The sequence below is a fragment of the Gadus macrocephalus genome, chromosome 19, assembly GCF_031168955.1.
Source record: "Gadus macrocephalus chromosome 19, ASM3116895v1".
Taxonomy (NCBI): domain Eukaryota; kingdom Metazoa; phylum Chordata; class Actinopteri; order Gadiformes; family Gadidae; genus Gadus; species Gadus macrocephalus.
In genome coordinates, this window is record NC_082400.1 from 10373125 (window position 1) to 10384676 (window position 11552).

Sequence of the window (11552 nt, forward strand, 5' to 3'; positions counted from 1 at the left end):
ACAAATAACCAAAATAAACCAAAAAGGTTTATTTCATAATATACACGTAAAATATACAATTATTTAATGAAGCCAAGTTCGGGATTCATGTTTCTGACAAAAAATAAGAAAGAACTGACAAACATTTAAAAGCTTCCATATATGTTAACTCAGTCCATAGATGGTCACTTCAAAGTCCATATATGGTCATGTCATAGCCCATATATGGACATGTCAGACCATATATGGTGAATTCTTTGCCCTTACATGGTCATTTCATAGTCAAATGCTGGATCAATACCAGAGGTCCAATGAAAGCGGCCCATGTGTCTGATGTGTGTCCCGGTTAGGTGGAGGGCTTGGCCTTCCCCTTGGGTTTGGGTTTGTGGGCTTTTCCACCTTGTCCCGAACTGCGGAAACTCTTCAGAGGGTTGTTTCCCCTGTTGCTTTTCTGGGGTGGGAGCAAGAGAGCATGAGAGAGGGGAATTCAGTTAGTTAGATGATCTATTTACGGAGGCGGTTTAAGTCGAGTCTGCTTAGCACTGAAGTACATTGCTCCAATACCCTCCACGCACAGATGTTTTGTGAGGTAAAGCTTACCGTGGAATGAGATCTACACATGACAACAAAATATAAAAACATTTGTTGAAAAGTTTGGTTTTCATCAACATGGATGTGAAATCAGGCAAATCTTTTATGAAAGGACTTGGATCTCTACTTTCTACGGGTAGAACAGTGCCATAGTGCAGGGAATAGAAAGATTGTTAATTCAAATGATAACTTTTATGTTAACACTTTCAATTGGCATTGAAAGTAAGCAGTACTTCAGAATATAACTTATAGTACTGCTTTTTAAAATATATCATTTTACAGAATACAGCCCTCCTAGAACGTCCCTCCCCTGAGCGCTAGGGGATGTTTTATATTGTTGTGGGTCCGACGAGGCAACAGGATAAGCTATAACATAAATGGACGCGCCCATACCTTGAAAGTGGGCTTGGCGAGGCCAAGAACCCTGCTCCTCCTCCTCCTGGTCTTCTCGGACAACGGGTCTATGATCCCCCGCAGCACCTCAGGCACTGGACCCCGGCAGAAACAGGTTGGGTACACTCAATGACCAGATCCCCGTGGATACAGTACTATGGGGAAAGCTCGTGACATTGGATATACAAGAACTCTATATGGATAACCTTTCCCCAAGTAGAATAAAATAAAAAAAGAAGCGCCATCTACTCCAGTGCTAGGACAATGGGGTGTACATGCACCATCTACACTAGCGCTAGGACAAGGGGTGTACATGCACCATCTACACTAGCATTAGGGGTGTACATGATCCAACCACACTAGCGCTAGCATTAGGGGTGTACATGATCCATCTACACTAGCGCTAGCATTAGGGGTGTACATGCACAATCTACACTAGCGCTAGCATTAGGGGTGTACATGATCCGTCTACACTAGCGCTAGCATTAGGGGTGTACATGATCCAACCACACTAGCATTAGGGGTGTACATGATCCATCTACACTAGCGCTAGCATTAGGGGTGTACATGATCCATCTACACTAGCGCTAGCATTAGGGGTGTACATGCACAATCTACACTAGCGCTAGCATTAGGGGTGTACATGATCCGTCTACACTAGCGCTAGCATTAGGGGTGTACATGATCCATCTACACTAGCGCTAGCATTAGGGGTGTACATGATCCAACCACACTAGCGCTAGCATTAGGGGTTTACATTATCCGTCTACACTAGGCTAGGATTAAGGATGTAAATGCACCATTTACACTCGTGCGAGGATAAGGGGTGTACATGCATGCTGTGTGTCTCACCAAGGTAGTCTGGGATGTTCTTCATGTGTGGTTTCACCACGGCAGGGTACAGGTCTTTATCGTGTCTCAGCAGCTGCAGATCCCTGGGGTTGTCTTCAAAGTAGGTCTGGAAACGAAGAAGGAGGCAGAAAAACATGTAAAGATAAAAGGAAAGTTTAGTGGTCAGGGTGTACTTCTTCAGCAAGGTAGCCTTACCAATGCCTTCTCCTAGAAATGTACTAAATGCATTCCAGTTGAGCTAGTTATTTCAAGTTTTGATATCCCTGATCAAGGAGCTCGCCTCCTTGATTAAACCCCCCCTAACCCCTTCCAACCTCGAAACACGAGCCTCGCTTAACAAACATAACACATGAGATTTCTGTGCACTGCTGCATTGTTCGCGCAATTCTCCTAGGTTCCTGGAGCCGAATAGTTGCAGTCTAATTGACGGAATGTGTTTTAGAGAAAATTTCAAATACAATACAATCATGCATATTGCACCTATACCTTAATGACATGATCCTAAATCCCTTTGGGCGGAAAGCATCTGCTAATCATCCCACTAGCAAAAGACGTGTTTGGGAGTTTATTGTCCGGTCAACGTAGCCAGATAGGAAATGTTGAAGTATCGTACCAGAGGCTTAAAGTCATCTTATTTTAGTCAAATAATCCATTGTTTTCGACAGTACATCGTACAGAGGTCAAAATGGTCACACAAAGACGACAACCATTGTTTATGTGGCCACGCTTCGTCAGGTCGGTGGACCCACCTTTAGTTTCTCAGAGTTGAGCAGCTCCTGCTTGATCTCCCTCAGCCTGGCCTCCTTCACCCCCTGCTTGGTCACCGAGCGCATGGCATCCTAGGAGGACGAGAACGGGGATTCACATCTGATTAGGATGTGGAAAACAACCAGCATAGTGAAAGTCCTCTTGAAGGGGGGGGGGGGGGACGACACTCACCCTACACCTGTACCGGAACCCCTCGATCTGCTCCATCTTGAACTCGTAGGGGTTCAGCATGCATTCACCGTTTTCTGATGGAGAGGGACGGATATCAAGCCTCCATTTTTATAACCCTGGATCCGTGTTAGGTCTCCAACCGAACTGTGACGGTGACTCAAAGCGACATCATATTGACGCCATGGCACGTAACCATTGGACCTAAATTATTTTTGAATAGCTTTTACAATACAGGAGACTAGCGTCCCACTGCTGCCTGTCCAGATGTACGACTAATACTTTGATTCTTGGGCTTCTTACCTTGTACGAGGGACTTTTTCACGTCGTCGTGCGTCGGCATCTCTGTGGCGGAGATGAAGGAGAGAGCGGTGCCTTGGTTGTTCGCCCGTGCCGTTCTGCAGAATAAAGAACATGGCTTATGAACAAGGTGAGTAGTCCTGCTGTAAAACACTTGGACCCGGGGTGCCACTGCCAGCTATGCTCAAGCGTGATAGGGACAGAAGCACAAGAGTGATAAGGATTGAAACTAGTTTCCAAATACATATACAAAGTTAAGACCTCAACAGATGAAGGGGTGTATGGATGAATTAAAAACGCAACTAAAGCCATAAAGGTTGGCCATGAAAATACTGATGTTATGTGGTTAATGTTTTTTTACAAGACTTGACCAGGTTGCCATTGAAGGCGACCAACCGGTTTTAGGCTTCAAAATGTCCCTTATAGAAACCTGAGCACCAACCCTTGCAATTATGCCCCCAGTTTATTGACGGTACTTCAACCAGGAGCCGACCCGCCTTGATAAAAGCAGACCAACCTCCCAACCCGATGTATGTAGGAGTCCACAGACTTGGGGAAGTCAAAGTTAATGACGTTGGAGACGTTCTGGAAGTCCACTCCTCGCGAGACGCCGTACTCCTTATCCCTGGAAATGCACAATGGATCAGATCAGAGACCAACAAACCAGCAATGCCCGCAAAAAGGAGGGATTTAGTACTAGAGGCACACAACGAACAAATCAATACCACCAGGGAACTCACTTTGTCCCTTTTGTTTTCGGTTGCTTCTTCTCTCCCTTCTCCGTCTTCGAACCGCCGGCTGGTAAGGGCGTCTTTGGCGCCGACAGCGTATGTTCATCCGAGGCGATGATATAGTCGTAGAAGCCTTGGTTGAACTGTGAGATGATGTGACACCTAGTGGGGGGGGGGTGTAAAGAATGGGAGCTTCACATTACTACCGATACGAGGCCGTGTGCTTTGGGCTCTGCCACACGCCCCTGTGCTCCAGCCCCGCCCTACTCACCGGGAGTGGATGGGCAGCTCGGAGTTGAGCACGCAGGCGGGCACGCCCACCTGCTCCAGGAACAGCTTGAGGCGGTAGCAGCGCTCAATGGAGTCCACGAAGAGCAGCGTCTTCCCGCGGACCAGCCGCAGCTTCAGCAGCGTGTACACCAGCAGGAACTTGTCCTCCTCCTCACACTGGATGCTGTACTGCTGCAGCTGGCAGCTGGCGGGCAGCTGGGAGCCCTCCAGCTTCAGGATCACCTGTAGGAGGGGGGGGGGGGGGTCCGTATTCATTGAACCAAACCGTCTCTAGTTGTTGGATTCACTGTTTGTTTTTGACTGACAGGGAAACAGTCGAGCTTTGCTTTTTATTCATGCGTGTGAAAATAAATCACGACTGCAACATCCAGTCGGTGTGGGATAAGTTTGAATTTTTATTTCAAAATCGGACCAACGGAGAACACAAGTCCCGGATCAATGATGTCAATGGCCCAACGTTTTAACGTTGATTAGTGCACAACACATGAAGAAGTACTTGCTAAGGTTAGAACAAAACCACGGGTTATGGTTCTCATTTAACCTCATGATCTTTGCCTTAAGAATTGAAAGACTCAAAACGAAAAAAAAAAAGTGTACTCACGGGATTGTGCAGGATCATCTCTTTAAGGGACTGGACTTCCGTCGAGAGGGTCGCAGACATCAGGAATGACTGGTAAATCTTCGGTAAATGGCTGTTCAAAACACAGTCAAAGCAGTTTAAATTAGAACAATAATTAAGTATAGCCAACCATGGCCCAGGTCAATTAGTCTTGTATTAAAAACTAAACTTCTCATGCCCCCCCACACACACCACAGCAGGTTCTTGACGTCGGCCTCGAAGCCGAAGGAGAAGAGCAGGTCGGCCTCGTCCACCACCAGGACCTCCAGGCTCTGCAGCGCCAGGTTCTGAGCAGTGAGGTGGATCAGCACGCGGGACGGCGTACCCACCACCACGTCGGGCTTCTCCATCAGTATGGGCCTGGCCGAAGACATCCACAGGGCAAAGGAGAAACATTACGGTTAACAACAAAGCACTTACTGCACATGTAATGATCAGCCTTGCTAGGAACGTTTACACACTCATGGTAGTATAAGGAACTATGGATGAATCCAACCAAACACATATCTATTCTTAAATGACATTCATAAAGGGCTTCACAGGCCACTTTAAAACAGTGGCCCTTACCCTAAGCCTTCTCAAGGACAGGGAGAAAATCCCCAGAACCAGAGGGAAGAAACCTTGAGAAGGAACCCAGAAGAGGGATCCCTCCTTCGTTGCCAGTTATTGGAGAAAATACAGTTTTCTATTAAACTTAAACACACCTATATTTAAACAAGAAAAAGGTGGTTGACATGAATGTTGTCATCAGGCACTTTTACACACTGCCAAGCCTGTTCGGTCGCGGCTTGGCACAACTTCATAAAAATCCCCCGTTTGTCACGGCGCGGGCTTTCTTGGTTCACGGGAGAAGGCGGGGCAGCGCCTTCTCCCGAGAACACTCGCATGCACAGAATATTTTGCATACTACGAAAGTTTTTATTTTTTTATGATTCAAGAGACTTGCATGCAAGAATGAGTAGACATCTGAGTGTAGGCTACAAACGCGATGAACTATTTACAAGTGCAAAAACGACAACATATTCTTTATTATGCTGACCACTGGTATTTTATCCTGACAAAAGCCTCGTAAGGAACGTTCCCCTGCGTCTTACTTGTAGATCGCACCATCTTTCCCCGTCTTCGTTAATGCGACTGCATCACACTCTCCCATGATCAGCAGCTCGTGGATTTGACTTTCTCTCCAGTTAGAACTGCTCATGTTGACGTCACTGCGTTGTCTTTGTCTAGCCAGCGCAGCAACACCTATACCCACGCCCCCCCCCCTTGTGTGTAAACGCGGACTGTGTCGCAAAAAAGGCGTGCATAAGATGGGCATATTTGGCAGTGTAAAAACTTGATTGTCGTCGGACACGATAATTGATTTAAACTGTCGACAAGGCTTGGATGTGGATTATATCCTTGATTTGAGGGTTCAATCTCTAATGAAGCTGATTCTCTTTGGCACACTTTGTGAACGATTTGACGGGCATATGCAGACGGAAACCAACCTGGCCATTTGCACATCAGGACTCACCGCTGGGCAGATATGTCAGCCTTTCCGGAGATGTCAACCACTCTGACATCCCTGGCACAGTACCGGGTCAGCTGGTCCAGCATGGCGTGTACCTGCTGACCTAGTTCCTTGGTGGGCACCAGGATCACCGCCCTCACATCCTGCTCACGGACGCTCTGGGGACGTCAAAATAAGAGTTCATGTCCAGTTCTTTTTTAACATGCAGTACCTTGTACAAACTTGTCTTTTCACTGTTGTTTTTTGCACATTATCTCTTGGTTGATAATACATGTCGTTTGTTGACTTTCTTGTCAAGAGTTAGCCTTTACGATGGTTTAAGTCTGACTCCGCACCTCAAGTAGGACACGTTACTGTGTTTTGTCATTTCTCTGATACGGTTTCTGGTGAACAATTTCCCACAAGAAACACTGAATTGTACAAAGTTCGAATGCATCTTTTTGTGGTTGACATACCTGTTTGGAGGCGAGGATGTGCTGAATGACGGGCACGGCATAAGCGGCCGTTTTACCGGATCCAGTCCGAGCCCGAGCCAGAATGTCCTTCCCCTCCAGAGCCAGAGGAATGGCCTTCTCCTGGATCAGGGTCGGCTGAGCCCAGCCCAGGTCTGCGATGGCCTGGGTCACAACAGCATCAATTGAGGAAGTCAGTGTCGAATATTTGTTAAAGTGACCCCAAGTTATTAGTAGTGAATTGGTTTGGGAAAATAAATCAATACTATTACACTACTGTGGTACGTAACGCTGGGATGTCCCAGACAAACATACACTGCGAAAAACACAAATGTATCCATTGAGTATAGGTTGAAAGTCCCCACCTTGCGTTAAAATATAAGTAAGAAACAAAAGTTTAGAAGTGAGTAGACTGTATCAGCCCACTGTTAATCGCCACACAGACGCCAAAACAATGACGTCCTGAAGTCATGAAGGGCTGTATTTATAATTTCTGCGCTACCAGATCGCACATAAACATCGCTAGCTCTACTGGAGATCGATTGAGATCCAACACAAATAACAATAATGTCTCTATTACCTTTAAAAGTCGGTCATCTATGCCCATTTCATGGAACTGTAACATTTCCTCTTCCATCGTTCCTGTTGTCAACACGTGTGTCGCACAGAACCCGAACCCCCAGTCGCGTATGTCTTCCGTCTGCTCGCACGCTGCGACGTAAAGTACGGAACCCCAAAAGGATCAAATTTACAGTCGTTTTCGTAATTCAACCTTTTACAAAAAATGAATTCGACTGGATTTGTAATAAGTATATTGGGTAAGGAAGGATTTCCAGACATTAAAATCCAGATAGTTAAATATTTTATTTCAAATGATATGTGTAAATATAAAACGAATTAATCTGTTTATAGGTATGGCAGCAATACTAAAATAACACTCCGATTTCATAATGCGATTATGGTATAAAAAAATCTGCCTACATAAAATGTGATTCAATAATTAGTAGGCTACTGCCGTTTGTAGTTTGCAGAAAAAGTGTAAGGTTAGTCACCCGACCCCCCTTTACAAAAGTTGTACATAAACAGCCAGTAAATACCATATACAGCCAGAAGATGGACTCGTAACTCCAACGTGATTTCATTCATTTTCCCCAGTTCCAAAAAAAGTTACAGCAGCGTACATATTCCGCCTGTTGAGTTTAATCCAGTTTTATTTTATTTTATGTTTGAGACATTAGGAGATACTCATGTCCATCAGTATTTTTGATTTTTTTTTAGACAGAAAGCCTATTCTGATCTGCTTGACATTGTGGCGTTTCTCCGGATCAGTTTTAACCTATGCGGCATGCCTCTTTAGTTACATGTCAAGCGAACAGTTCCATTACATAATTTGACATGTTAACTAATAGCTTAGATAACTTCGACCACGTAGCCTTGAGATCCCCTTTGGAGGGATAGGCTATAAAAGCAACCTAGGCTACTCCTTACATGTGTGAGTTTCTCGAACGATTGAGAAAAACGGGGCAGAATTTATTTTTACATAAATAATTCTCTCCGAATTTTTATATAATTATGACGTTAATTCATAAAAACAAGAGCAGAATGTAAATTCGGAAGTGATTGCATTACGCTGTCGTAAAATTGTAGACTGGGTCATGTTGCAGTGTAGTTGTAGTGTAGGATGCATGATAGTTGCATCTCAGTGAAGTACAATTAGTGCTATTTATATAGACAAGGAATACATCAATACATTTTTTTTAAATAGATCTAATACATTTTTAGGTTATGTTTATTTGGTTCATATTTTGTATCGTCATTTTCACTCTTGCCTTCATTTTTTGATAGGCCTACACTATTTTCTTGCCGCTTTTCCACCGCACATGTAGCTCGACTCGACACGACACGACTCGACACGACTCGACACGGTAGCAGCACGGGTGCTTTTCCACCGCAAATAGTACCTCCTGGACGTGGGCGGGGTCGGCTGCGCGAAAGGGCCGTGACGTATTTGTGTACGCGACGCAAACAACACATACGCAACCCACACATGGACAGAACCCACATAACAACAATGGAGGACATCGATCGCATTACTATTATTAGCTGGCATGTTGAAGAAGTTGGAGAAGTGGAACATGTTGGCTGCGCGCTGCTATGGATGTTACCAGCATGGTTGCCATGTCGCTCTCGTGACTTCGTCACACTCTCTGGCCAATCAGTCGCCGGCCGTCTGCCGACGTCACCTTTTAGCATCGGCTCAGCTCGCTTGGAACCTAGAGCGAGTAGGTACTAGAAAAAGCAGCCACTTCAGGTACCAGATACCATGGTACCGCGGTGGAAACGCAAAAAAGGCGAGCTGAGTCGAGTCGTGTCGAGTCGTGTCGAGCTGGTACCATGCAGTGGAAAAGCGTATGCCGCTTTTCCAGTGTATTCATTGTCTTTTTGTTTTGGACATTATTGAAAAAACAATAAATATATAGTTAAAAAAATATTTATTAATATATAATATATAAACACTTTATATATGGTATATATATATGCTTCAGATAAAAAAAAAATGCCCCACTTACCATAGGCTTGAGATCACAAGATAGCAGACCTTTGACTTTCACCTTTGCCACATTTGAAAGCATTTTGCCATGTCATTTTGTTCTTCTCCTTTTTTAACTCTTCTGTTACATTTCAAATTAAATTCCCATTTTTTTCATCTCAATGTTAAGATACTTATATTTGATATTGTTAAAGACTAGCTTCAACACTTCTTTCGCTGACTATTCAACCAGGAAAAGTTTTCAACAAAAAGTGCTTATTTTATCATCTAATTGTGCACAGTAATTGATCCAATGAACTACTAATGTGTCTAAACAGTACACACAGTTTCTTTGGAAGTAGCCTAAAATTGTCTTCTCTTCTTCATTGATCAAGTACTTCTGATGAATTTCTTTGATATTCCAAGAATTGTTTGATAAGAAACACACATTACTTTCCCCTTATCATGTATTCATAATGAACTCATGGGACTGATGCCGTGAGCGATAAAGGGAGGTCAACGGCTATTGTCACCCAATCTATGGCCTTCAAACTTTTTATCTGGAAAAACATCACAACCTTGAATGCATTGCAGTCACTTCCCATTTGTTTTTCCAAAACAAGAGCATATATAAGAATGCGTCAAGCTTCCCTCTTATTCAAATGTCACCATCAGCATTCAGGAAGGAAGGCTCGTGACGCAGATTCGTGCCGTCTACCAAAATCCTCTTTTAAACAAATCCAACTCTTGCCCAATAGGATCAGATTTAGGAGAGATTTCACAGACGAGTCAGATGGCTTATTCGTGGCGGGCCAGTTTTCTGTAGCCCTGTGTCCCCTAATATCTATGAAGCGATCATGTGTATTTCCAATAAGAGTGGACCTCTTCATTACACAATTTGATGAGAACCCATGCAGAAACATGTGGGCTAGGCCATCAGACACGCTGACATTTGCACATTTATGCCAAGAGACAGTATAGTAATTTCTGTGGCTTTTGTTAATGGTCACAAGGGCTTTGGGAGTGACATCATGTTGGACCTTTAGGAGACATCTTTTATTTAATATGACACACTAAGAATTCAGATCACTACAAAGGTGGTAGGGTGAGGCATTTGTTTCTCAAAGATATGGAGAGGACGCGCACGCGCACACACACACACACACACACACACACACACACACACACACACACACACACACACACACACACACACACACACACACACACACACACACACACACAGCTGTAGGCCAAAGCACATATTATATAAAATCACTTGCAAAGAAACAGAGCACAAACAGAAACAGAGTAAAAACAAACTATAGTCCAAGTATCAACCAAGCCTAAATTGCACAGATAAAGTGAATACAAACACATGGGCTGCTCCAGATTTGTACCTGTAAAGTTATTGATTAGATATTAGCAACAAGCATAGGTAGCAAATATGCAGCAGAATTATTTATCATGCATAACTGTAGTGATACTGAGGAGCCTGAGTTTCATTCATTGTGTAATTGTAAGTCAAATAACTGAAACTGGTGGCTTGAGTCAATCTGCGCACACACACACACACACACACACACACACACACACACACACACACACACACACACACACACACACACACACACACACACACACACACACACACACACACACACACACACACACACAAAACACACACGGGAGGTGCAGGGCTGTTCTTTCTCATGATCTGGAAGTATACCAAAGTTTACCTCATCGAGTTTGCTTCAGCAGCATGTTTTCCATTTGCTAAAAAACTAAATAATGGTGTCCTTTTCATTATACTGTGTGACGGCCCGGGTGGCGTGAGAGGGAGGGGTTTGGCAGTGCGGGCGGGCCTACATTTTTTTAAATTGCAGAATGTATCAGCTATAGGATTACAGGATAAAATTATTGAAATCCCTCATCAAATCCCAACTCAATCAGCATTGAATACAAATATGTCCAGGTCATAAAAATAGATGACCTGGACAAACAATGTAAAGCTAAGAGCTAGCTCAAATGTGACACATTGCAACGTTTTTCCCAAACTTTGTCAGTTCCATAGGTGCACAGAGACACCCAGATGGTTCTAAGGCTCACGTAAAAGACAGAACTGAAATGACACAGAGTAGGTTCAGGTGGGAACCAAACCTAGACTATCATGCCCATGAAAATAACCAACAGGCACGGATATGCCCTAATTCCCACCCCTCCCTTGTCCTTCGCCAGCTGCATCAAGCACAGTCTGCCCCATAGTCTTGCAGAAAGAGATAGCAATTGTTATATTCAACATCCCTGTTGCTGTACACAAGGCTGTGGACATGGCTGTGGACATGGCTGTAGACATCTGGCCCGC

General features: G+C 44.2%; 1 protein-coding gene across 1 annotated transcript; it reads right to left on the bottom strand.

The window, feature by feature from the left end:
• Positions 1–14: 14 nt before the first annotated feature.
• ddx56 (DEAD (Asp-Glu-Ala-Asp) box helicase 56) lies at positions 15–7395 on the bottom strand. Its single transcript, XM_060038914.1, has 14 exons — positions 7238–7395; positions 6661–6822; positions 6209–6363; positions 4885–5052; positions 4675–4765; positions 4054–4295; positions 3792–3944; positions 3569–3676; positions 3055–3149; positions 2755–2828; positions 2565–2654; positions 1816–1921; positions 964–1058; positions 15–430 (listed from the first exon to the last, which is right to left on the bottom strand). Exons 1-14 carry the CDS (start codon positions 7292–7294, stop codon positions 326–328), a joined length of 1701 nt encoding a protein of 566 aa, XP_059894897.1. The 5' UTR covers positions 7295–7395; the 3' UTR covers positions 15–325.
• Positions 7396–11552: the final 4157 nt, after the last annotated feature.

Coding starts and splice junctions, on each gene's coding strand:
- ddx56 (XM_060038914.1), bottom strand. CDS start 7,294: ATGGAAGAGGAAATGTTACAGTTCCATGAAATGGGCATAGATGACCGA. Junction 6,364..6,660: donor ACATCCTCGCCTCCAAACAG/GTATGTCAACCA, acceptor TGACGTCCCCAG/AGCGTCCGTGAGCAGGATGT. Junction 1,922..2,564: donor TCAACTCTGAGAAACTAAAG/GTGGGTCCACCG, acceptor CTTCGTTTCCAG/ACCTACTTTGAAGACAACCC.